This window comes from Patagioenas fasciata, chromosome 15 (genome assembly GCF_037038585.1).
Source record: "Patagioenas fasciata isolate bPatFas1 chromosome 15, bPatFas1.hap1, whole genome shotgun sequence".
NCBI classification, from domain to species: domain Eukaryota; kingdom Metazoa; phylum Chordata; class Aves; order Columbiformes; family Columbidae; genus Patagioenas; species Patagioenas fasciata.
In genome coordinates this window covers 7446090-7473238 of record NC_092534.1, presented here as the reverse complement: position 1 = coordinate 7473238, position 27149 = coordinate 7446090, and the positions used below count along the sequence as shown (strand labels likewise).

At 50.1% G+C, this 27149-nt stretch overlaps 1 protein-coding gene across 1 annotated transcript; it reads left to right on the top strand.

Moving 5' to 3' along the window:
- Positions 1–302: 302 nt before the first annotated feature.
- Positions 303–25631, top strand: TRAP1 (TNF receptor associated protein 1). Its single transcript, XM_065850804.2, has 18 exons — positions 303–403; positions 5059–5226; positions 6659–6741; positions 7146–7286; positions 15004–15075; positions 15816–15976; positions 17181–17290; positions 17476–17549; positions 20007–20162; positions 20545–20665; positions 20788–20857; positions 21244–21391; positions 21894–22079; positions 22681–22819; positions 23313–23398; positions 23932–24077; positions 24458–24530; positions 24821–25631. Exons 1-18 carry the CDS (start codon positions 337–339, stop codon positions 24920–24922), a joined length of 2103 nt encoding a protein of 700 aa, XP_065706876.2. The 5' UTR covers positions 303–336; the 3' UTR covers positions 24923–25631.
- Positions 25632–27149: the final 1518 nt, after the last annotated feature.

The following is a 27149-nucleotide window of genomic DNA, read 5'->3' as shown; positions in this document are numbered from 1 at the left end:
CTCGGCCTGCAGGACCGCGGGCCGGCGCTCAGGGACGCGGCTTCACCGGAGGAGCTCGGGCGGCGCCAAACCCGCGGGGGCTGCCCCGGCGGCGGGCGCTGTCTGCACACAGAGACCGGCGGGAAGGGGAAAAGCGACCGCACGGGTGGGAAAAGGCCGCGGGGGTGCCGGGCGCTGCTGCGCCCCCACCATGAGGACGGGGCCTGGGGCTGCGCTGCCGGGCTCCCGGACCCGCGGCGGGCCCAGCGTGACGTCAGCGCCATTGAGTCACGGACCGCCCGCCCGCCCCGTGACGCCATCGCCCGGCGCCGGCGGAGCGGCGAGGCGGAGCGCGGCATGGCGGCGGCGTGGCGGCGGGGGCGGTGCCTGGCGCTGCTGCTGCGCCCCGGGGCCAGGCCCGCAGGTGAGCTGGGGCGGCCCGGCCGCGCCGTCACTCTCCGCTACCGGGCGGCCGGAAGCCTGGGCAGAGCCCTGGTGGGCGGGGGCGCGGGCCTGGGCCCCGCGGCGCTGAGGGGACGGCTGCTGCCCCGCGGCCCGGCCTAGGGCACTGCCGGCTGCCGCGCTCCTTCGCCTCCCCGGGGCTGCTCTCCCTCCCGAGTGTCGGGACCCTCGGGCCCGTGTGTGCACACGGAGGTGACGCGGCTCCCGGCGGGCCGTGAGGGCCGTGGTGCCGCCCCGGCGCGGCTCCCGGTGAGCGGCGGCTGCGAACGCCCAGCCCTGGTGCGGGGCGGTGAGTTCCGCGGGTTGTGTCGCTGTCCCGCCTGCTCCGTGTCCGCTGGCTCTGTAGCGTGTATAGCGTGTCCCGGGCGTGTGGCGTGCTTGGGTTCACTCCTGGCTCATGTGAGGCATAGAGCACATCCAGGTTCATCTGCTGGCTCGTACAGGCTGTATAACATGTCCAGGTTCACTTCCTGGCTCGTATAGATTCTATAACATGTCCAGGTTCATCTGCTTGCTCATCTAGGGCATATAACATGTCTACATTAATCTGCTGGCTGATACAGAGCATAGAGTGTGTCCAGGTCAGGTGAGTGCTGGAAAAGGAGTGGAAGGCGGTGGTGTTTGTTCTGCTGTTCTCATACAAGATAACCTGAGAGATCACCCTGAAGCGTGTGCGTTTCCCACTCAGGATTTCACCTGAGGGTCCTTGGCAGGATTGAGGGCTGAAAAAATCCAAACTCTGAGGTCTGGGCTCCGGGATGTTATCTTGGTGAGGCCAAAGCGCACAGGTCTGGGACACGTGTGTGAATTGTCATTGACCGAAGCATGGTGAGAAGCTTCCTGCACGTCTTCTCCCAGCCCTGAGCAGCCCATGCTGTGCTCTGTATTTCCTTATCTGTCCTCTGGCTCCTAATGGACAGATTTGTAAGTTGTCAGAGCGGTCTGTGGTTTCCCTGTGGGTTACGAAGAGAAAATGTGACAGAGGAAATCGTGTGACAAATAGGGTTGCTATCAGGGGTAGATTGACAGGTTTATTGTGCCATCAAGTGCCACTTTGGTGTTTCTGGGCAATTCAGTTCTTCCACCACGGAAGTCCCCAGTGGCTTGTTAGCATTTGCTTCTGAGAAAAGCACCGCATGCTTCCCTTGGGTTAGCTATAGTCCAGCAGAGCCAGTTTTATTCCTTAACCTGTCATTCGTGGGGCAAAAATGTGAGCAGAAGCTGTGTGGGGTGGAAGTGAAGAGGAGGAGCAGGAGCTGGTGTCGTTCCACCTGGACGCAGTGGGGATCTGGGACTGCCGGGACAGCCGTCCCTTCCCTTCAGCCACGCAAAGCTGGCAGCGTTTTTTCTTGGCTCTCAGATTGCTGAAGGCTGAAACTGGCGCAGAGTTTTTTGGGAGGTGCGTTGATCAGGCGGGACTCTCTTCTGCCTAGATCCACACAGGGTTTCATGCCCAGCTAGAGAGTCCCTTCTAATGAGATGTGAGCTGGAAGCTCTCATTGCTAGTGCTCTTCTTTGCAAGAGCATTATCCTCAGGCTTGTGAATGCACAGCAGTCCAGCTATTATGGTAATTTCTGCTGACCTAAATTCTCCTCTTTGTTTTGAGCTGCGTACTGCTTTGTGCTCGATTTCCACCCTAAATTTCTGACTGGCGTTCCGGTTGGCTAAATGCTCACTGCAGTCCGTTTCCCAGAAGAACCCATGTTTCCTGGGGATTGGGTGGGTTCAGGAATCACTGAGGCATCCTGGTGCCTGGGTTGAAAGGAGCCCCTGAGACAGAGGGTCCTTCTCTTTTCTGTGACATCTTCCAGGTGTGCAAGGCCACTTGTGGGCCATACGTACAGGATCACTCAGAATACACAGAGAGCTGGAAGCTAGAGAATAATCTGGGTGTCTGCTGTCTTTTACAGTGCAGGTGGGGCAGTGATGCAGATAGAAAGGTATGTGGATTGTGATAAAGCTCAGCATTTGATTTACTTGATATAAAAAGACCTGATTTGCCTGAGCACATCGCAGTGCTCAACTGGGGCAAGAACCATTCCTTCCTTGTCTCTTGGTCTTAGGAATTTGTTTCTTGGGCTCATTCTGAGCATCACTTTACTCAACAGGTACTTTCTCAATAGCTTTCATGTGCTGATAACTGTGGGTTTATATCCAGAATTGCTGGGAGCCTTTCCCCTGCTGCCCAGGCAAGGGCTCTGCAACAGACACATGATCTGAAGATTCTGCAACTTGCATTTAATTGGCCTTGTCTCCAACTGGCACAGGACGGGCTGCTAATAAAGAATGATAAGACCAAACATTACACAAATCCAGGAATCACTTCTGAATTGATCGGTGGTGATACGTTGTTGTGCTTTAGAGGCAGGGAGGCAAAATATGAGAATACATTAAAAATTATAAGTAGTTCTAGTTTCTGGAGTCAGCTGATGTTTATGGGCTGGGAGGGCAGGTGACCTGTTTGTTGGCTCGGGGGCTCTGCTGCCTGGAGATCTGGTGACAGAAGTGGCCTTACAGTTAGCACGGAGCTGCTGCTGATCTGCTGCTCTTTTGAATCCTGGAGTCAGGCAGGGAGCAACATTCCCTTTTATTTCTGTTACTTGGGAAATGTGTGTGCACATGTGTGTACAAGTGCAGAATTTTCAGAGTATCCTGCACCATCTAGGATAAAATATGTAAACCCTGGGCTGACGGAGGCCCTTTCTCTCTGAAGCTTGATGGGCCGAGCGGCCACACGGTGCGTTCTCTGCTGCTTTCCACTTCAGTAGGCCGGGCTGTTTTCTTTGTTGCTTTCTCGAATGAGCCCAACAAAGGCAGTGAAATGAAGGATGAACGTGTCCTGTGATAAAGCAGAGCTGTTTGTGATGCAGAGAGCAAACAGTTATGTGTGTAGGAGGTGTTAAAATGCATTAAGAACTACTCGTGGGCTCTTTAAGGGCAGGGGAGTAATTCAGACTTCTGGCTGGAGAAGTACATCTTGATTGAAAGTGTTCTGTGAGGGAGGAGGAACAAGGACTGACAGCCTCATTGATCAGCTCTTGGGGATGAGGTGCAGGACCCAGAAGCACTGTTAAGGCTCAAGGGTTTGGGTTCACCTGATCTGGAATGAGTGAGAGCCCAGCCAGATCCAGAGCAGCAAAACCTGTTCTCAATGACTGCCCTGGCTGTGGTACCTGCTAAGGTGGGCAGGAGTTTGCAGAGCACTTGAGAAGGGAGCTTGAGACCTCCCGAGATGAGCTGGAGGACAACTAAGGATATTAGTGAAAGGGCTGGGATGCTGAGATCACTCAAGGGCTGTGACAAGGTGGAGGAAGGTTCGGGAGGGAGCTGGGCTCTGCCAGCTTGTCAGCGGGACTGGAGGGCTGTGACAGCCAAAGCAGCAGTTTTCAGGGAGGTCACAGGTGCACTGCAGGGACTCTGACCATGCCGGTGGTTCTCCGTTCAGCCTTGGGTGGTTTTGTACCCATTCACCTGAAGAAAAGATGCCTTGAAGGTGTGCCTCTTGCAAGCCTGGGGTGTAGAGTTTGCCTCCTTTTCTTACTTGATGAAGCAGCCTGCAAGCACAGAGCAAGTTGTAAGAAAAGCCTGGGCTTGTCACTGCTTTCAACCACGTTTGCTGCGTATCCAGGTTCTCCCTGGTCATCCTGGTCACTTCTCTGTCTCCCAAAACAGCCCCATCTGTTTATGTTTGTGGTCAGGGCCTGAGAAGGCCAAGTGACCACCTGCCCCCAGCACAGCTCATGTTCAGAGTCCCCCGGGCTCTCACTCAGGCACAGTCCATTCTCGCTGTACTTCAGAGATAACACCAAGTACCTGGCTTTGGACAGAGCTCTGTATTGCTGTAAACTCTCCTTTTGTGGCTGGGTTTGGCTTTGTTTCATCCCCCAACAGAGAGAAGACTGTCCGGTTCACCTGGGAACAATGAATGGAAGGAGGAGAACTGGGAATCCCAGTCCTTAATGGGGGTTGTACTGTTTCCTGACTTGTCTCTCATTTTCCCCACTGATTGCTTTGCTGACCAGTGGCTTTGTTGCTGCTTATCCCAGAGCTGGCTTTGTTGGAAGGTGTACTTCCTGTGCTCTGTTAATTTTACTCAAACAGGCAAAGGCCAAATATTTATTGCCATAAAGTAGCTGTTCAGCTGGCTGATAAAGGCCAAACAGGGCTGGCTCAAGTTGTTCTTAGATATGGGAGTGAGCTTGTTGTAAAGGAGCTCGTTGCTGTTGGTGGGATGAAAGTGAGCAGGAGGAAATAGATTTTGGTCCTAGATGTAGGTGTTAGTGCAGCACCTGGAGAATCTGCATGTGCAGCAGAGGCATCTCCTGGAGCTGCAGGCTACCTTGCTTGCACTGGGGTTTTACGTTTTCACTGGTAGTAGTGTGGGAGATGAAGTGTTCCCCATTGTCTTCAGCTTGGCCAGGTAACAGCAATGAAAGCTGCAGACTGCCTCATCCTCACCAGTTAATTCATTGTTAATTGAGTTTTGGATTGCGAGGGAACTTCGCTCATGCTCAGACAATGTAACTCCCCACGGGATTACTTAAATGGGATGTTTGAAGAGTGTTGCTGCTGATACTTGTGATTTATACTGAAATATCTTTAACTGTGTCTTCTAGCAAAAGGAGCAGCATGTCTCCAAAGACAAATACCCCGTCATTGGAGCCTCCGGTACAACGTTTCTGCCACCAGCATTTCTGCTTTCCGGACGTACAGCACACAGACAGCGGAGAACAAGGAAGAAGAGCCCCTGCACACCATCATCAGCAACACGGAGAACGTGAAAGGTGGGCACAAACACAGATGTCCCATGGGAGCTCTCTTGGGGTGCGGGCAGACCTGGTGCAAGCTCTGGTGCGGCCGTGCCCAGACCGTGAGGGTGAGTGCTCTGCGGTAGTGGCGCTGCTTCTGGAGGAGCTGCAGGTATTGGTCATCACATCCGAGCTGGCAGAGTTGAGTCTGAACCTGAATTGCACCCTTATGTCCCTAAAACTGGAATGTGTAAATCAGAATGGCCTTTACTGAGAAATGAGGCCATCAAGACTGCAAGAAGAATTTGCATCTGTGGGCTTAGCCAGGCAATTGATGGTCGTGCGTATGTGTAGAGGCTCCATGGGCACTAGAATTTGCCTAAAAAGAGACTTTTTGTCCCAGAAGACTTTTTGTCTGCCTGCCCAGGTCTTTGCTGTGGATTGTGGGGGTCTAATCCTGGTGTCAGCCTTTTAGTTAGAATGAATTGCTTTGCACATCTCTGGGTGTTTTATAGCAAAGTCACATGAGTTATTCAGGCATGGAATTAGCATCTTAATTCCATGCTCCCATGGTTTTTCTGGCAGGTACTTTTGAGGCTGCCAGGCTGCGAATGCTGCAGTGGGGGTGATGCACTGCTGCCCACACCCTGGCTTGCCCTCTCCCTGGGGAACGCAGGTCCTCACCAGCAAGGCACGGCAGAGGTGATGCGTGACCCGTGGCTTTCCCCACGTTCTTCAGCTCTCTCTCATGCCTCTAGCAGGAGAAATGCTAAATTTAAAAGGCCAAGGATGGTCTTTCAGCTGAGATGTTTTGTAGTAATATTCTTTCTGAGGAAAATTCTCTTTCTGAGCACAGTTATCTACCTCCGTAGGTGGCCATACATATGCACTGCCTTCCCTGCTCCACAGAGACATTTGAGAATCTGCCTTTTTCTGCATAAGGTTCCGTGTATCGTTTAGGCATGAGAAATGCTACTTGGCTGTAGTAGCTCCTGGAACAGGGCATCTGCAGAGAGTTCCCTTGAAAATCGAGTCAAGGAAGAGTATGGAAGGCAGGCTATAAACCACAGGAGGCACTTGAGAGAGCAGTTGGGGTTTGCATGGAGCCACACATTAGGAGCAAGGGGAATCAGCTTTCACTTCTTGTTTACTGATTGCTCTGCAGCCCAGGATTGGTCACCAATTTGCAGGTACTGCAAGCTTTGACTGCCTTGAGGTTCATGTGCAGTTGAGAGAGTTGAGGTGCAGGAGCTGAGTGTCTGCTTGGCAAAGCGTGCTGCCTCATCAGGGTGTGTAAACAACACCTTTCTTGTCATCTTGTTGGAGGCCACAGCTACCTGTGCCCCATCCTGCTTCATGCTTTTGCTCCTGGGAAGCTGAAGCATGTGGTAAGGCTGCAATTCCACCTTCCTTCTCAAGAGGACCCTGGTGAAGTGCCTTAAAGTTGTGTTTGTGACTTTTATTCCAGGGGCAGCCTCTAAACATGAGTTTCAGGCTGAAACAAAGAAACTGCTGGACATTGTTGCCCGTTCCTTGTACTCGGAGAAAGAGGTAAGACACCCGCTTCTTGCTGGTAGATTTTCTGTTGCCAAAGCCCTTGTCTGTGTTAAGGGTACATCCAAAACAGTTGAGCTGGGAGAATACCTGCTCAGTTCCCAGCAAGTCCTGTGCTGTTTACATTCCGCACTTTCTTGAATGCAGTTTTCTTAAAGACACCTTGAAAATGTGTTTTCAAAACCATTTGTAAGTATGGCCAGGTAACTCTGTGAGCCTCAGAGCCTCTGCACTTTCATTTGAGTTCAGACAAACTGTTCTCCTGGCAGATAATGGGGAAACACAGTTCCTTGGTTGAGCTGGGAATTATTTTGTGAGCAAGCAATGAGTTCCCAGGTCTCTGGGAGTCCTGGGCAGTGGCCAAGGCCACACTGCAGTGTCGGGTTGTGTCTCGTCTCCAGGTATTTATCCGGGAGCTGATTTCCAATGGCAGTGATGCGCTGGAGAAACTGCGTCATCGGCTGATGGCAGAAGGGAAGGCCTTGCCAGAGATGGAGATCCATCTGCAGACAGACAGTGGAAAGGGAACCATCACGATCCAGGTAGCTGCCTTTGGTAACGGGAGAGCGTTACTCCCTGCTCTCACATCACTGGCCTTTGTCCCCTGAAGGATCAGTGGGAGCTGAGTGGCAGAGCAGTTCCGTGTGTTCCCAGGCCTGCCTGGAGAAGTGTTCTGTCCTCAGCTGGACTCTGGTTCACAAGGCTGTAACCTCAAGATTCAATGGAAAACCACCGATTTATCTACTTCCCACTTGTCCCCATAGGATAATCAGCTTCTCCTTCCTTCCTATTAGGAACTACCAGTAGCTTTTCTCCCAGTACCTTAACTGGTGCACTTTCCAGGTTGTATGTGCATTTGTCACTAGTGAAGTTATGAGATTCGTTTCACCTGGGCCTTTTGGAAGGAATTCTGTCACTGCCTGAGGTGTTAAGTGGTAGCTCACAGACCTTCCCTCTCACCTCAGTTGCTGGGAGATGTTGGGGTGGTGAGAAGAACCTCCCATTGCTGATTGTCTCTACCTCCTCCTGCTCCAGGACAGGCCAAGTCCAGCTAGCGCTGAGGCTCTGCCCTAACGTACAGGTGGGACTATAGATTGCAGCAGTACCATAGCACTCATCTGTCCTCCTTTCTGCAGCCCTGGTTTTGGTTGTTCCCCACTGGTGACAAAATGCTTAGCAGGAAGGGGGCAGTGGGTGTAAGCATGCTCACCTGTGGGCTGCAGTGTGGGGAGGGAAGGTGGAGCTGGTCCTTCTCTTTGTGCTCTTGTTTGTGGCTGTTGTCCAGGATGGAACGCTTAGGGTTAGTTTTGATATTTTCTTGGCAAAGTTCTTAATGCAAAGAAGGCAACTGGTGACTTCCTTGTGAACCAGCGTCAGCCATGAGAGCGTAGCTGTGGACTATTCTGTGTTCTCAGGAGAGCGGCGAATGATGCAGCCAGCAGTGTGTGAGTGAAGGCTGACCATTGCCAAGTCCAGGGGAGATGTGGCACAGACAAAGCATGTGGTCTGATGTTTTTCACATGGGACAAAAGCACTTGCTGTTGGAGGCTGCTCAGTTATTTTACATTTCTGTTCCTCTGCCGAACAAGCAGCTGCGGTTGCCATGGGGAAGCTAGTGATCGTCAGTGGGCAACACAATCATCAACCTAAAGATTCTAAAACCATAACGCAGAGACTTTGCTATTCCTCTCACACCTGACTATTGCATTTTTCTGGCTGCTGTGTAACACCCGATTCTTTAATGAGCTCTCATTTAGCCCCTAGTAGTGTGTCATTACTATCTTGCTCTCATCTTTCCCTTCTGAGATCATGGTGGACATGTAGCCTCTCACTCCATCAAGACATTCGTTACAGCTCATGTCCTGTAACTGGCAGCTGTCCCCTTTGGCAGTTTGGCTGAGTGACCTGTTTGCCCACATCGCAGACAGGGTGCATCTGACGTCACACCCAATTAGATGTGTTAGGGATTTGTCTTTTTATAACCCCCTACCTGGCTGCCTCCGCATCTCTAATGCAACCAAATGAGTCTTAAGTAGGAGGCTTTTAACTGCAGCAATACTGCACTCTGAGAAGGGAGAGAAAACAGCGCTACTCCAATCCCTTTTAATAGGTTTGCCTTCTCAGTAGTGCCTAAAGCTCCTTACCTATAGTGAAGGGTTTATTTATAACCTCTTGACGAAACATACTGCATATAACGATTACTTTGAACAAGCCTCATTCTAAACATTTCTATACCTTTCGGGAATGCAGAGGTGCAAAAAATCTTGCCTGCAAGGATTGATGCAGAGATGGGCCTGCCCCTTAGTCGTTGTTTTGTTTTCTGTACTCACTAGGACTCACCAAAACAGAAGCAGCAGGTCACTCCTGTGGTCTGCAGCAGCAGTCATCCCAGTTTCTTCTAGAAGGGTCCTGTTATCTGACACTGACCTCTAGGTTCTTGTCCTCAGATCTTCACGCTGCTCTTGGCCTCTGGATCTGCTGGGTCTCTCCCCGTCCCTTCCAAACGCTGTAGTATCTCTGTGTCTGACGAGCTGAGAAAAGGCAGGTCTGTAACGTGCGATGGCCTCTGTTGCAGGCGTGTTTCTGGAGAGGATTATTGAGCTCCATTAAAGGACTGCGTTTGTCTCTGTTAAGTGACTGCAGTTCTGCTTAATTCTCTGCCAGGACTGAATTTCAGTTGTAAGCATAGCAAGATCCGGAATTTTGACCTGATGTCCTCATTCAGGGGTATCCTAACTAAGCATTGCCAAGTGTTGTATCTGCTAAAGGGGAAACGTGCACTGTCTAGTCCACTGGATTACACCACCTCAGTTTCTTCATCAAAGTCCTGTTGTTTTAGCAAATTCTGCAGTTTCCTCCAGCCCTTTCGAAACTGCCTCATTCTGTTTCTAGGACAGCTCCATCTGGTAGCAGCTACAGCCTGCAAGGCCAGATCTCTTAACAAAATCCACTTGAAAATGTCAGGGCTGTGTTTTCAATGAGGACAGATCTGCAGAGCTCTGCAGTTCTGCATGCTAAGGCTTTACAGACGTTTTTGGACCCATTGAGGTGGGAAAAGAGAACCCTTCACAGACCGCAAAGCCCTGCGACCACAGAACTCTCCTTCAACACCCGCGTGGGGCTCCCCACGGCGGGCACTCGGCTCTGGCGCAGTCGGTGTTGCTGCTACGCAGCTCTGCCGTGCTACTGTGTCTGGTGGTCACCCTCTGTATGAGCTCAGGGATGGAGCTGTGCTCGTTGCTGATGCTTAATTTAGGGCTAGGAGAGTGCTAACCGGTTAGAGGAAACTGAAATGTTTGCAGAGCTAATAGCTGCTGCTGCTGGGTGAGGGAGTGTGACTGCTGTTTGAACACAGGTAACCAGTGTAATTGCTGCTAGAGCTTGGGCTGCACAGTTCTTTTTGCTGGGCTTTCTTCTCGCTGTTGCAGTCATCCAGAATCAGTGTCTGTGAAGCCACAAAATAACAAGTTTGCTGTGTTTGGGAGGAGTTTAAATGACTGCAAACACCACTCCTCCCTGCAACAGCTCCCTGTATCACTGGGCAGATCTGTCCTGACTTGTGAGTTATAAACACTCTGCAACAAGGACTTGCAGACGTGTGGGCTGTCCTAAGTCTCCAGTAAGGACCTGGGATGTTTGGGCGTTAGCAGTTCAGTGCAGGTGCACGCACACGTCCAGCAAAGCTTTGTGCAAGCGGGGAGCTGGTCCCCCTCCCGCTGGGCCGTGTCCTGGCTGCCGGGCTGCAGCAGGGACAGGGTGGCGTCCTCAGCTGCGGGCAGCACCGCATCCCTCTGCCACCGGCTGGAGGGAGCAGGAGAGGGACAACAGTGCAGGTGGAGATGGAGGAGAAAAGCTGTCTGTATGTGGACAAACCTTAGGTGGAATTAAGCTTACATGGATGTGCCGCTGCTTGCAGGGGTGGGTTAGAGCTTCCAGTTGTTGCATCATCTTTAACAAATAAGCCAGGGAACCAGAAATATAAACGCATCTCAAATAACCTGTGGCCTAGGGAAGGAAGTGCAGAATCTTTTCTTCCCCTTCATGCCAGAATAAGAGCATGTCACATTTAAAAATGAGAAATTCCAAGTGGATAAAAGGAAGTACGTTTCTAAACAGCAGATATTTAGACCTGGATGGGTGGAGGCTGAGCCTGTAGCAGTGCTCAGCATTGTTGAAAATTAACATGGGGTATTGGAAAGGAAACCTCGGGCTCTCTGCTTTGCACAGCTTCTGTGTACTAGACCAGGATTACCTTGTATATGTATGCATAATTTTTTGTGCCTTTTCTTCCGCTCGTGGCTGTTGCAGATGCTGTATTGGTTCTAAACCAGAACGCGGCTTCAGTGCGGCTGCTCTCCTGGTCTTATGAATTTTAAGTCTCTTTGAGCAGGATATTTAAATAAGGGGGGACACTTGCTAAACAGACATTTTGGGGTTTTATTACCTTATCAGTTGGGGAAAGCAGCATGTCCTTATTTTATAATGTAGTCAGTGTTCTTCTGATGCCCTGTTGAGATTTTGCACTGAAATGTGTTTCAAGTGTTCATTTTGCAACAAAGCTAAATGAAAGGCACAATAACTCAGACATGTACCTCTAACTGCAAGCATTCTTTCAGATACAGCCATGCCAAGGCAGCAGTTAATGGTTAGTTAATGGATTGCTTGTTTTAACGAGGCTCTGCAGTACCTTAAATTGGACTTGGGTAATGAGCAAAGATGTTACATTGCTTAGTTTTGCTGGTAAACAAGAACCTAGGTAATTTGTTGATGAAAACTAGATTTGTTGCTGTAATTATGTGCAGTTTGTTTCTGCTTTACCAAAAAGTATGAGATGATTACCAGAGCTGTGGACTGACTGATGAGACAGACAGTGTGGCCAAAGATGTTGCATTACTCCTCTGCCGAGGAAGACGGAGGTACAGAGGCTGCAGAGCAAGCACAGAGGATTCCACACTGGGAGCAGGAGGTGCTGCGTGCCCGGCAGTTATCCAGCCGTCTCTGCACAAAACAGTCACTGTTTGCGAATGTCCAGCACCCACTCCACGAAGGTTAGAGCAAAGTGCAGAGGAAGCACAGAGGTCCCGAGCAGTTCATCCATAGCTTTTGTATCTGGGAGGTTGCCACACACCAAAAAAAGGCGCTAAAATCGGTGTTTGTCTGCTGTGTCTACAGGGGAAACGTTACTTAGTTTAGAAGTGTAGTTCAACAGGCGTGTCTGTAGTGCTCTTCATGGTCCCTCGGGAGATGAGGTGAAGGTCTGTAGCCTGTTGAGTTGTCTGGCAGAGGCACAGGGTGTAGAGCGGATGGTTCAGGGGAAGGCTGTTTACTTTGCACCCTAAGAAGTCCCAGAAGGGAAATTCAACCCAGCAAGTAGATTGTTGTTCTGCTAAGTAACAGAAGGGCTTGTGTAATTAACCTTCAGCTAATGAAGTGTCAGTGCACTGAACTGTATTTTGTGGTATACAGTGGTTTGCTTCTCCAAGCTTTGGAGAAGCATTTGGCACTTCAAACTCTGAGCGTATCCCTCATGTCTTATAATTTTGGAAGGCCTGTGTATGATTTGCTTTGTGCTTTTGCAAATAACTTTGCTGTGGCTGTTTTCAGCCTGATAAAACTTTTCTTGCGTGCTGAAGGGGGGCTTGAAACTGTCTGCAGGGGCAGAAAAGTGGCGATATTGATGGTGGAGCAACGACAGTCCTTGCATTTGTGCTGGCCGATTGCGGGTAGCAAGTGTTTGCAGAGGGATGTGTGATGACATGGTGGTTCCTGGCGAAGATGCCAGAGGCCGAGCGGCGGCCCGTGCAGCGCAGAGCAATGCGAGAAGGGCCGTGCACGTCCCACCAGCTCCTTCCTTGGAGCTAATGCTGCCAGCACTTGCGTGGCCCAGCCCGAGGCAGGCTGTTTGTGGGCAGGTTCCTCCGCTTCCCGTGGCTGAAGAGGCCCTGCCCTGCAGAAGCCGAGCTCCCATCTCTCCACCGCCACTTCGCTCCCTGTCCCTGAGCAGCCCCATCTGGTGCAGGCAGCCCAGCAGCAGTGGAAGGGCAGCCACAGGAAACGTGTGCGCGGCAAGAGCGTTTTGAATCGCGATGGCGTTTTCATCGTCATCCGCCCAGGTGTTTTCCTGCTGTAGGAAATGTCTGCTTTGCCAGGATCTCTGGCCAGCCACCTAAAAACACTTTCCACTTTCCCTGTCAGCGGCTCAGCACCATCAGGGGAGCAGAGCATTTTGAGCTGTGCTCTCTTTGTTCGTTGCGATTCACCACCATCAAACCCATCTCCAGGAATTGTCATTAAGCATTTTGCAATAAGTTTGGCAGGGAGTTTGGAATTCAATAGCTAAATAAATTCACGAGGTAGGGATGTATTTTTTTAACATACTGGAATTTGGGAATGACATGCTGTGCTATAAATAGGAGTGGATCAGAGGAGTTAACAGTTCTGTTCAGGGTCTGGCATGAGCAAAACCTGAACCAGATGCTGAAAACTTTTCTTTCTGACTTTTACTTCCCTGGGGGAAGGGACCATGTCAGATTCCTGAGATTTTGCCATACTCTGTGTGCTTTTCCTGGCTTTTCATCTCCCACAGTTGAGATCTCACTGGGCATCATCCCTCGTCTTGGCCCGGATGACTGCCTGGCTTTACCATATTTAATCAAGAGGAAGGTGTTGCTGTTCTGTGACTTGTTGCAGATGCAGAAAAATGTCTTAGCCACACGGCACCTCACTCAGTAACCCCACAAGTTGACCACAGTTTGATTCTTCAGCGGAGTTAAACACTAGACTGAAAAACATGTACTGACATTAACTTAATTTGCTAGCAAATAAGCCAAATAAATGCCCCACATGGGTGGTAGAGGCATGCTGTGCCAGAATTCATTCCGGCATCTCACCTCCAAGCCATCAAGCAGCAGCCAGTTCTGCTCTATAGCTCATTTTGCTGACTCCTGCGTGCCAAATCCCACCCGTGTTAACCACGCTGGGAGCATCAGGCCACCTCTGGATGCGCAGGCTGCTCTCTCCTGTGATACCTGCGCTCACGGTTACTCAGGTAGGGCTGGACTCCTTGTGTGAGCAAGAGTAGCCTGTCACTTGGCTGATTTTCACACTGCTGCCACCTTACAGAGTGGCTTCACGGGGTGTGTCTGTCAGGTAGAGAAGCTGCTGGGATGTGGGAGAAGGAAGAGCACTTGGTTTTCAGAAGTGGCATCATGGAGGGCGTCGGCCCGTGCCGTGCTTCTGTGCAAGATGTATGTGGAGCAAGTCTGAAAATACATCGGGCTACAAGGTGGGGAAGATTTTTGTTGGAGTCCTGTGTGGCAGGGTGGCCATTTCTAGTTGGGGTTTGCTGTTACCTGTGTTCCTTGGGGTTGTGCAAATATGTTGTGGCAACAAATGAAGTTGCAGCCTGCTCTGAGGCTTGTTGCAGCCTTTTCTGGATGGTGCTGCTGCAGAGCATGCTGCCCGAGGTGTGCACTGGCAGCATGCAGTTGTTTATCTGCATGCAGGAGCCCAAATCTGGATTAAAGTGGGGAAGACAACAAACCTTGTGCTTCTGGAGCCTGGACAGAGCACTGTGAGGTGGGTCAGCATGCTGTGCTTCCAGCTGGGGTTGGGCTGTTCCCACAGACACCACTGGGGACCTGGACACCGAAATCTTCGTACTCAAGTCTTGTGGAGTTTAATGTGAGGGCGAGAGGAGGAAGAAAAAGACAGAGCAGATGGGGATCAGTGAACGTGTTGCTTGTAGGCAAGGGTCTGCATTACCTGAGAGTTAAGGGATTCACTGCTCTGCCACTGATCCCTGGTGTGAGGGCATCAGTTCCCCATCTGTGGATCGGAAACAAGCCGTTTCTCTCTGCTCTTCAATTCCCCTTTCAACTTGTTCAAGAATTGAAACTCTCTCCGTGTACAGTGAGGCTGTGCCTGGGTTGGGATCTGTTTCCAGCACTGTCATCCTGTGCATTTTTAGAGGGTTGTAGCAACCAGCCTGTCTTGGCATGGTTTTGTTTTCTCTCAATAAAGGGCTCAAGTCTCTCAACTTTGTGATGGGTTACAGCGACAAGGCAGCTGGCTGCCCCTTGGAGCTGTGTGCCTTTGGCACACGCTGTCCTGACGATGTGCAGCTGAAGTCTGCTGTTGCATTTACTGCTCTGCTGGCTGGGAGGGTGTGGAAGTCAGAGGGAGAAGTTGCTCAGGTGCTGGTTGCTAAAGCAGCACTTCTCTACTGATGTTTCAGCTGCAATTGCTGTTTCTTTTCAGGACACAGGTATTGGGATGACCCAGGAGGAGCTGGTTTCTAACCTCGGTACCATTGCTCGATCGGGCTCAAAGGTAACTTGGGATGAGGCACCCCTTCTCCCCTCTTAGAAAGGTCTGCTCCAATTACAGACGCTTTTGTTCTCCCAGTAGTTTCTCATTCCATTTTGTCCCTTGGCCCCCAGCCCAGCTGTGAAATTACACCCCTCCTGGAAGGTAAAACCTACCTGTGGAGTCTTCTTAATGGTCTCTGCCATGTACCGTGGGAGGCCTGTGGTGCCCAGGCTAATGGGCACCTGTGTGTAAAGCTGCTGCACCTGGCTGCCCTTGCTCCCAAAAGCGAATGCCTTCCTCCCCACGCCATTGTTATGGAGGGGCACACGCTTGCTCAGAATTCACCCTGTGAGCAGGAAGGCAGCAGCTGCCTCCTCATGCTGGCAAGTTTTTATATGTAATATGTACCTGATTCTTTTTTTTTTTTTTTTTCTTCTCTGGAGTCACCACTTTAAGGTTTGGTGCTCCTGACTGACTGAGCTCTCACTTGTTTTCCTTTAGTGCTAATGGCAGAGAGTGTTGCCCTAAGCAATGCTCCTGTTCCAGAGGTGCAGTCCCTGTGGGAGAAACCCTTTTTCTTGGGCACCATCCTCAAAACACTGATGGCAGAAGTGTGGGATGAGGGTGCTGGGCTGCCAAGACTGTGGTACCTGGTGTAGGCCTAGGTCACTGCATGAGAAGCCCAGCTGGAGGATGGATTGCAGCCTCCCAGGGGTACTGAACTTAGTGCACACGGGTTTGTGTCTCCTTTGTTCCTCCAGGCTTTTCTAGATGCACTGCAGAACCAAGCTGAAGCCAGCAGTAAAATCATCGGCCAGTTTGGAGTGGGTTTCTACTCAGCCTTCATGGTGGCCGATAAAGTGGAGGTGTTCTCACAGTCTGCAGAGCCGGGGAGCCCAGGCTACCACTGGTCATCAGATGGGTAAGGCTGCAGCGTGGGATTGAAGCATGGGGGGCTGTGACCAGACCAGACATGGACTGAAAGCTCTGCAAAGCAAGACAGGGCTTGTGTTGTCTTTCATGACTGGGCTTACTGGTTTAGATCCTGCTCAGATTCAACAGGGTAACAGAGTGTGGACAAATGTGCCAGGGTGAAAACCACAGGGACAAACTGGCTTTGTCAGAGCAGGTGTGTTGAGGACAAAGAGAGTACCTGCCTCTCGTGTTCCTTCTCTGCTGGCAGGCAGTCATCCTAGCAGTGCCCCAGACTACAGAGACAGATTTAATCTCTTTGGTCCCCTGTCTTTTTGCTCGAGGCCACCTGCAGTAGGCAGGGTTCGTGCAGTGCCGTGGCTCTGAGGAATGCGCCTTCTGTGGGTTGGATCTGTCCTTATCCTTTGCTTTTTGCTTAAAGATGCAAACATCTGTGATGGCAAAGCTGTGGTCTGCTGGACAGTGTTGAAATTGCATCTGCTGAGGGTGAAAAGCCCTGCATCTCCATAAAACCTCCTAGGAATGAAGCATTTATTAAGTTATTCACATATTTTGAAAAAAAGGTCTCGTAACTGAGACATCAGCCCATCTTGGGCTGCAGGCATGCTGCTGTGCACTGTGCTCTGTACTGCCGTATGCTTGGAAGGCTCACTTTTCCATCATTGGTGCTGCCACCCCTCTGCTGGTCAGTGCTCTCACCAGTGTTTGATCCCCATGTGGCATTCACATAGCAGCAGTGTAGGAATGGTTGTCCAGAACGAGCACAGATGCTTTTCATTGTAACCCGTACCGCCTACGCCAGTGGAGATACGAATGGGGCCCGCAAACCAGTCAGAGCTGTCAGGGAGAAGGCAGGAGCCTGGGTGGGTCACTGCAGGAAATATAGGAGAGGTGCTGAAGGCTAAGCCCACGCAGCCTGAAGTTTGTTTGAAGTTTGCTTCCTTTTCAGTAAAGGCTGGTGGTGTCTTTGCAGAGGAGTGTGTCCTGGGTCTGGAGTCTCTGTAGGGAAGGCAGCCACATGTTTTTGGGGCACTTCTCAGAGGCACAGAGATCATTCAGGCACTCAGGATGGTTTGCCTTTTCTTTTTGGTGCTGAAGTGTTGTGTGTGCTCTTAGTTTAATAAAATATTTTAATGTCCCATCATGGATGTATCTGAGGCACAGACTGACATGGGGTCTGTTTCTAATCCTAGTTCAGGGATGTTTGAGATTGCAGAAGCATCTGGTGTCAGAACTGGGACTAAGATTATTATACATCTCAAAGAAGACTGCAAGGAGTTTGCAAATGAAGACCGAGTCAAGGGTGAGTGGAGGAGGGAGGTGCTGTTACCTGCTGAGGGGCTGTGTGAAGTCTCTTGGTTCTCTGTGAGCAGGAGGTGAATTTAGAGCAGTTTTCCTCTCCTGCAGCACCTTTCACTTGCTGTTACTGAAGCAATTCTTACTCTGTTTTCACAAACATGACTCCTCTATGTCTTATTTCCATTCCAGAGGTGGTGACAAAATACAGCAACTTCATCAGCTTCCCACTGTATCTCAACGGGAGAAGAATTAACACATTACAGGTGAGCAGGAGGGCCACAGGCAGGTCACTCGTGGAGATGAAGCACTGTGATCCTCCACTCGAGATGGGAAACAGCATAAAGCTGCTGTTGTTCCTGAAAATCGAGAGAGGATTGTCCAGGATATCACAGACCCTGTAGCAATCATCAGTTAATTAGAACAAGAGGAGACAATCTGTCAGAAGTCATGCCTGGTACTGCTTGTTTGCATTTGTTGGAGAGAATTCATGCAGATTAGCTAAGCAGTTTTTATTTATAATTGTCTTCTAGATCTACCCTTATTCAGAACGATATTTCAGTGCTTTGTAATGCTTATTCTAACTGTTTAAACCAGGTAGTATGTTAGTGATGTAGGGTTTGCTCATATCACTGGTGTGCTGACACCTCTTGCTGCAATTCTCTCTGTCCTTCAGCGTGGGGTAGCCAGTGCCAGTGAATGGCTGGTTTTCATAATGGCTCAGCTCACAGCCTGATTTTCTTCGCAGCTCTTAGCTGAGCACTGCTTGATGCTGGCATGTTCTGACCACTAAAACTTATATAGCAGCCAGATCCATTTTAGTCAGAAGCTCTTAGCCCAGTTGCAACAATCACCTAGGTGAAGTTAATTATCTACAAATGAAAAATCTATGAATCATTTTCCTCCAGCATCTCCTTTTTCTGGTTGGTTAAAGCTTCTTTACCTAAGAGAGCAAGTAGAGAGTGTATGTATGTTGGTTTTGTTTCCTGGAATGTGGCACTGAATGCGCAGACTTTCAAGACTGTACTTAAATATTTTATCACGTTAATTTATCTAAGGTTCTGTAATTGGTGTTATTAGTCACTGATATTTGTTTGGATTCCTGCATAATAGTGTTTGTTCCAAAGGTTTTCTAGCTGTTTTCCTTAAATTACAAAACCAGAAATAGATTTAGACAGCTGTTTGCTCTTTCTACCTGACAGTCAATAGAACAGAGTCCCTAGAGAAGACTAGTACTAGAGTAAGGAGTGAACTGCCCTTAATAAGAGTCATGTACTTTGATCTTCTTATCAGAAAGGTTTTTTTCCCTTGGGATACAGCAGTGGCATTGTTCTCATTATCCTCCCATTTCAAGCCTTTTCTTTATCCAGGATCTTGTTTTTGCATTTTTCCACACATCAACATCAGTTCACTGTAAACAAACCCGTAGTTAGTTCACTGGTATGGATTTTCCTGGATAAGCTCTTGAATGCTCGCCATGTAGCTGACAATGTGGAGTTAGAAGCTTTTCTGGTCTAACTGTGATAACTGTGGCTACAAGTAAACCTCTGGGAAGGCGGTGCTTCAGCCAGCAACAGCTGCTGCAAAGCACCTTCGTACCCAGTTGAGACTGTAATCCTACCTGTGATCCTGCAAACCCTCCAGGATGCTTGTGTATTCTGGAAATGTTATGAAGCCACCTGTGGAACGAGGCTTTGGGGCAGAAGAAGCTTTAAGGAGTGTGGCAGCATGGCAGGGCTGCCAGAACCCTGAATCCCCTGGAGGGATGGGCCGGATGTTTGTATTGCCCCCAGTGATCACTCCTGTCACTCATTAGGGCTTGAGCAGAAAAGAGTGGCAGTGAGTAATCTTTACCTGATGGGAAACGGGAGATTCTTGATTGAGTCCCAGTGCTCATTAAATGGGCAGAACCTCCCATGTCTTTGCTAGATGCCAGTCTTGTGCTTAAGTACTGAAAATGTAAATGTGGTGTGAGCCTGGGTTGGATGCTCCAGACAGTGCTGGGGGCTTCAGAGCAGCAGCAGGTGGAAAGCGTGGACAACGGGAAGGACGTGGTCTGGAGGTCAGGATTTCAGTTCACGTTTTGATGTGTGAAACGGTACTGCTGGGGCACTTTCTCACCCTGCACCAGGGGTGTCCGAGCGGTTCACAAACCATCTCCTGAACTGCCCCAAAACAAATCATCAGAAAACAGGCAATCCAGGAGTTGCTTCACCAGCACTCAGCTGACATTGTGGTGGGATGGTGACCTCCAGGAGGGAGACAGGCTGGTTGCAACAGACCCACCCCCTTAAACTTTCACTTTTCTTTTGCTTGTTGGTCAGGCCTTGAGATACTTGACTACTGCTGCCAGTCAGCTGAGCGGTGGTAACTGCCCAGGATGCTCTTGGCCAGTGGCAGGTGTGAGTCAATGCATGTTAGCCAAATCCCTTTTGTTTTGGCCTAAACAAAGCTGCCTTAGATATGTAGCAGGGCAAGAGCACCTCTGTGGGAGGTGACCTGAGATTAGCTGAGGGGCAGTAATTTGTTAGTCTGTGATAAAGGGCCTGAACCATAATACATTCCACTGCCCTTGGGCTGCACGGAGATTTTGTATGCGTGAAAAATCATATTTCCTTACTCCAGTGCCCCAAAAGGAAATTGTAACTCTGAAAGAAGAACCCTGCGCTGTGAGGCCACAGGTCTTGAGAGCTGATGGGAACTCATCTCCTCCTCATCCACAGGCACTCTGGATGCTGGACCCGAAGGACATTGGTGAGTGGCAGCACGAGGAGTTCTACCGCTTCATAGCACAGGCTTATGACAAGCCCCGCTACATCCTGCACTACAAGACTGATGCTCCGCTCAACATCCGCAGCATCTTCTACGTGCCTGAGCAAGTACGTGCCCTTCTGTCCAGGGAACAGTGGGACACCTGCCCAGTTGCTCAGAAGAGGAGACAACAGGAGAGCTCCTTAGGGAAAGGGGGCAGCTATGGCTGCAGAATGGCAAGGAGGAATACCCACTGTGGCATCTGTGCAGTGGGCTGGGTGCCATGGGATAGTTGTGAGGGTGCTGAGCCACAGGAGGAGTGGGGAGATGGCTCAGGTAGGTCCCTAAGGAAGAGAGGCAAGATTTCAGCTCTTGCTGGGTTCAGCACTGGTAAACAAGACTGCAATGTGGCCTGGTCAGCTGGTGCAGCCACAGAGATGGGGCAGCACAGCGTGCAGCTGGGCACCCTGCACAGTGTTGGTGTTACCCTTCTGTCTCTTGTTCCTGCAGAAACCATCTATGTTTGACATCAGCAGGGAAATGGGCTCCAGTGTTGCCCTTTACAGCCGCAAAATTCTCATCCAAACCAAAGCTGCAGACATCCTGCCTAAGTGGCTGCGTTTTCTTCGAGGTGTGTGCTGGGGTCAGGCATAGCAGGCTGTGGAGCTTCCACAGGGGGTGAGGCGAGGGGCTGCCTTCCTGAGCCTGGCACTCGTGTTTGCCTCACTGTTCAGGGATTGCTCTGTGTTCCAGGGGTTGTGGACAGTGAGGATATACCCCTGAACCTCAGCAGGGAGCTGCTGCAGGAGAGCGCCCTTATCAGGTAAGCAGGAGGTAGATCCTGTGGACTGCTGAGGCTCTTCCAGCTTCTCGCTGGTTGAGGAGGGGGCATTGTGGGATAGTTGCAGAGGCTTGGAGCGACCTGGCATGGAAGCTGCAGCATTTCCATCCTTGAATTTCTGTAGCCTGTAAAGTGAGTTTTTTCTCAGCCATGCTGGTCACATCTTGAGATGTGGGAGCAGTGTCCTGTGTCATACAGCTTGCTGCTGCCTGCTTGGGTATGTGTCCCTCATGTCCTAGGCTGCCTTTCAGTATTTCTGATGTATGGCAGTAACAGTGGATTTGCTGTTTAAAGTGTCTGATCTGCACCACCAAGTGGTGTGGAAAACAAAACCCAGCTGTCTTTAAAAAGGCTTGTTCCTGCTGCAGGAAGCTCCGAGATGTTTTGCAGAAGAGGGTGATCAAGTTCTTCATTGACCAGAGCAAGAAGGACCCTGAGAAATATGCCAAATTCTTTGAGGACTACGGGGTTTTCATGAGAGAGGGGATTGTCACGATAGCAGAGCAGGATGTTAAGGTACCAGCAGTCCTGAAGCACTGTAGCTGTTGGGAAAGAGTATTGGCTCCTACCGTGACCTGGGATGAGGGGGGTTGCCACTTCTCTGTGAATCTTATATGCCCATAACTTGTGTTCCTGGGTCTAACAAGACCTACATGTTCTCTAGTGCCTTAACTCTCACTCTTTCTGTCTGGATGCTGCTTCCCACTTTATTTGAGATGCTGCAGAGTCTCTGTACCCATACTGTTGTCAGCCCTCCCTGATGCAACATGAACAGGGCTTTCCCCTGCTGTTGTCCTCTGCCTGGATTCCCATTTCCAGGAGAGCTTGACTGATCCTGTCTAGGTCACTCTTCTGCCTCCTTAATATCTGGAACAGGAAAGGAAGGACTCAGAATCCCCTGAGCCTTTTTGCAGGGCTACAAACAGGCCTGCATTCTACACAGCAATGTCTTGGGGCTGGGATGGCCAGGTAGAGCACAGTCACCTGCCCTCTGCTCACAGGAGCACTTTTCTTCCAGGAGGACATAGCAAAGTTGCTCCGTTATGAATCATCCGCCCTGCCCGCAGGCCAGCTGACCAGCCTGAACGACTACGCCTCCCGCATGAAGGCAGGGAGCAGAAACATCTACTACCTGTGTGCGCCCAATCGGCACCTGGCTGAGCACTCCCCATACTTCGAGGCCATGAAGAAAAAGGAGATGGAGGTGGGTGAACAGTGTGCCATGGCCATGGGAACACCCAGAGCTGCTACATCCATGGTCAGGGCTCCCCTGGATCTTGGAGCTGAGCAGGGCAGTGAAGCCTGTGACAGACCCCTGTCACTGCTGTGTCTTTGCCCAGGCTCCCTCTGTCTCTGGTCAGACTGGTTACTGCAGCGTGAGGCCAGGAAGGACCTGTCACACGCTCTGTGCAGGCAGGTTAGGACTTGTGCAGACACCTAGTTCTGACATCTGTTTAATACCTTTGGTGAACCCCAGAGCAGGAACCTGGGAGCTGCTGTGCATGGGTGGTGATGGTGTTACAGGTGTTCTCTGAGGGCAGTTGGCCCTTTCAGGACTGGAGTTGGTGCTGGTTCTCACTCTCCATGGGGCAGCAGGACTTGTTCAGCTGCAGACTTGCCACCCATGGTTGACAAAGCACTCCAAGGGTTTGCTTTCATTTGGGGCCCTGAGCAGTAGTCACCATGGTGTTGAACCTGCTAATTTCCATTGTGATGTTCTTGTTGTTTGGTGTGGAGTTGCCTTGGGAAGGAGGAAATGCTGTTACATCCTAAACAAGGTGTTATTGTCCCTTTTTTTGGCACAGGTCCTGTTCTGCTATGAGCAATTTGATGAGCTGACACTCTTGCACCTTCGGGAGTTTGACAAGAAGAAGCTGATCTCGGTGGAGACAGATATTGTTGTTGATCACTATAAGGAAGAGAAGTTTGAGGAGAGCCACCCAGGTATTGTGAGGCTCCCCTGGCCCTCACTGCTGCCCTGTGCCAGACAGTGAGGGGTCACTGCCAGCGCTTCTGCAGCTCCTGAGCGTGCAAGCAGGACCACTCCTTTCCATCCTGCCATTTTCGTGCTCTGAGGCAACTTGCAGTTTTTGCAGATCCCTTTCGTCCTGTGTGATCAAAGTTTAAGGGATTTGCTAATTTAAACAGATGGAATGTCATATGCAGTGTTCCCATGATTTGGGTTTTAACAACACGCACACATCTGGTGCCCTGACAGGCAGGCAGGCACTGGGAGGGCATGAGCCTGTCCTCTCTGGGTACAGCATGATCTGGAATGAGGCATATATGTAGGTGTGTGCTGAGTGGTGCTGCCTTCCCATTTCCCCAAGAGAACAGATAAATGGAAGTATGAAATAGATTGAGCTCAGAAGCAAAGCTCACTGTCTGTTGGCCCACCATAAATGCACACTCAGGTGTGCCCTCTTTCCCCTACCAGCTGCAGAGCGTCTGACAGAGAAAGAGGCAGAGGATCTGCTGGCCTGGATGAGAAATGCCTTAGGCTCTCGTGTCACTGGTGTTAAGGTAGGTATTCTGTGCCTGGATAATTGAATACAGGAGATCCAGGGAGTTAACAGTCTAGGCGGAAAAGATGGTGGTTGATTGGTGATTTGCTGCCACAGATTTTTATTTGGACCATGAGAGAAATCATTCTCCATGCCTCCACTCTGTAGATGTGTGAATGCTGACATTTGTGATTTGGATAATCAGCGTGGCAGAAGAACCACCACATCATAATGTGTAACGAGCAAACCCATTTTACTAGCTCATTCTCAGGTTAACAGAAGAACAGGCTGGTGAGTGTCTTGCCTGTGGACTAGAAAGGCTTGTTGGCAAGGAGTGCTTTGGGTCCAGCTGTGAGCTGCTGCCTGTGGACCAGTGGGGCCGTTTGAGCCCCCAGCTTTCCTGCTGGTTTATGTAGCTCCTGTGGGGTCGGGACAAATCATGCCAGGGCTTGGTGTGGATCTGTGCTGAGGAGACCCCGAATCCTTGAACCTCCCCCACCTCTGAGCCATCTGTGTTTTCCTTCTCAGCACTGACTGCTGGTTTTGCCACAGGTGACGACACGGCTGGACACTCACCCTGCCATGATCACTGTGCTCGAGATGGGGGCTGCCCGCCACTTTCTTCGCATGCAGCAGCTGGCCAAGACCCAAGAGGAACGTGCCCAGCTCCTGCAGCCCACCCTGGAGATCAACACAGGGTAAGGGGGAACAACACCAGTGCTAAGCCTGGGACACCACAATCTTTCTGGGGTGGAGGCAGAGAGGCTCCCAATTAGCGGAGCCCTCCCCATTAGGTGCAGTGTGTGCTACAGTGCCTTAATCTGTGAGGCTGCATGGCACAGTTGACGTGAGCTACCCACACACACTGTCCAGCCCTCTGAGCTCTTGGGGCTTAGAGGGACAGAATGGGAGAGAAGAGAGAAGCCTCCAGAACAGGAGAAAGGAAGTTGGAGCTGTTTTGACCTGTAGGTAGAACCTTTTCTGCCCCACCTCAGCTTAGCTACTCATTCTGGAAATAAATTTCTCATTGTGTTGAAGAATATCAAGTCTCCATCTTGATCTCTCTTGTTCTCAACAGGCATGCTTTGATTAAGAAGCTTAATGAACTGAAGGACAGTCAGCCTGATCTGGCCCAGCTGTTGCTTGACCAGGTGAGAGCCAGGTCTTCCTCAGGAGTGGCCCCATCCTCCCCAGAGCCAGCTTGCAGACCACATGTGGCAGGGAACAGGGTGAAGCCCTTGTTGCAGGCAGGAATCACATCCTTCTGTGGTTCCTGCTCTGGGTATTTCTGTTACTTGTGGTCCATGTGTTTTCATACCAGACAGCCTAGAAGACATGCTTGGTCTCAGCATGCAAGTCCTGGAGAGTGACATTCACTTCCCCTCCAGGTCTCATCGAGCTTGCACTTGCTGCTTATTTATTGCTTTCCTCTCTTTTTCAGATTTATGAGAATGCCATGATAGCAGCAGGACTGAATGAGGACCCCAGACCGATGGTGAGCCGGCTGAATGAACTCCTCACCAGAATCCTGGAGAAGAACTGAGCCCCAGAAGACTGAAGGATGAACTCTGTGCTGATCTCTCTTTAAGTGCAGTCACTGTGTCAGCTCTTGCAGCATCTGCTTGCAGGTGCTGTGCAGCGAGGGGTTCATGTGGCAGAGGGCCAGGGAGAATGACAAGGACTTCCATCCCTCGCTGCACATGGAGGAGCCAGTTGTAATTATTAGATCACGTGTCATCAGCCTGTTCAAAGTGCGATGTTCTCAGTGGGAACAAAATCCAGAGGTTGCTACTAAAACAATATGCCCAAAGTTCTGACACAAGCCTGAAGAGTCTTATTTCATATTGTTTCTAGAAATGGCCTTTACCAAAACAGATATTGGCAGCAAGATTCCCAGTTAGGTGTGTGAATACACCACCCCATCCACTGAGACCCTGTGCAGCACTGTGCTCCAAAGAAGAACTGACAGAATTAATTAATTTGTTAAGAAACTTCCACCTCTGACCAGGCAGGAGGAGTTGGCTGTTACAGAGATTGATTGCTGCCATTAGCAGACACACATACTGTTGGTATCACCAAGCTGCTGGATAGCTGAGTTCATCCTGGTCTTGTGGAGAAAGGAAAGAAACCGGGAAACAACTTTACAGTGCGTGGCTTTCTAGAGAGTCTCCAGGGTTTTTGCCTCTTCTGTGGGATAAACTGCATGTCTAGCTGATCTGTATTTATGATAAATAAACTCCTCTGCCTTTCCACTCTTCTCTCTTCCCCCTCCTGTGTTGGACTTCTTTTCTTCCAGCTGGTGCTTTGTTGGTTCTTCTCTCTTCAGATGCTGCATGGTTCTTCAAGGCATCAGGTACTGGACAGTGTTGGGAAGAGAGGGCTGTGAAAATGGTAGGTAGCAGCAGAGAGTGTGGAGGGGAAACAGGAGAATCTGCAGCTATGAGCCCTGTTAACCTTGCCTTTGAAAATGGAATTTGGCCCTTTGAATCCTTTCTGAGGAGCAGTGGCCATTCAACAGAAGAGGCCTTTGGAACAGAAAATGCCACTCTCTGTGTGTCTGGTTTGTAAGAATTCTTTCTCCTGCTCAGTGGGGGCTCTGAGGCAGCTGTGATATTTGTTTAGCTTATCTTAAAATTGCCAGATTAAGATTCTGGAACTGGATTTGGGTAACTGCTTGGATGCTCTGCTGGCCAGGACAACCTTCAGCTCTTTCCCTGAATGTCGTGAGCTCCGATAAGCTAAAGGAAGCCTGACTGTGCAAAGAGGCATGAAAAGAGTCTGCTGCATAGAGTACCATTTTAGAAGTTTTATTAACATTACCTGAATTTCATTTTTATTCAGATGCAGAAGAGGAACTAACGTGACAGTTTAGGGGGTGTGGAGAAGAAGAAGGAGCTACCCTATACATCCCTAGGATAGCTGTGTAGCTCATCTAGAGGCCACAGGTCTTGATCCAGCTCCTGGTAAGATATGGATGGCATCTTTTGATCATGCTGGGATTTCTTGATTGTGCAATAATGTAATACACTTGAATTGTCCATACTCAAAGATTGGAAGAGTAAGCCAGCCGCTAAGCTGGCTCAGGATCTCCAACTTGGAAGAATCTCATGCCAGCTTGTTTGGTTTCCTGGCTGTAAGCAATGCTGAACCCTGCTTTGTGTAGAAAAATTAACCTACTTAGTTTTTTACTGGGACCTTATTAACTGCTGCGTGTCTCTTTTGTGTTGTTTTTGGGGTGGGTTTTTTTGTTCTCGTCTCTACAAGTTAAACTTTGTGTGCTGACAAACTGTTGGTGATAAACAGCGTGACCTTCTTTCCTGCTTTGCCCAGGCTCATCAGCTGTGGAGTCAAATCTATATCCTCCAGGGCAGAAGATGGAAAATATTTATAGGCAGTGAAATCCAGTTTGAAAGGACGTCCCTGAGACCTCGTGTTTTCAAACCTGGACAGAATCCCTCTCACGTCTGGCTCAGAACCTTGAAACTGGACCGGGCCATGAAGTAGTTCACGGGGCCAGACTGAGAACAGAGTTTTCTCTCGTCCAGACTTCCTGCTGAGACTATCGAGAGTGTCTTGGGTAGGCTCCAGGTCTATGATTTATGGACAAACCACAGGCCAGGAATCTGCAATCTAAGCTCCTTGAGCAGCAACTGTTTAAAACATTATGGGAAGAAATGGCCACTGTTTCCGCAAGAAGAAAACTTGGGAGCCATTAATAATGTTTAGCACTTCTGTAGTGCCTCATGATTGTTAATTGATCCTCCCAGCCT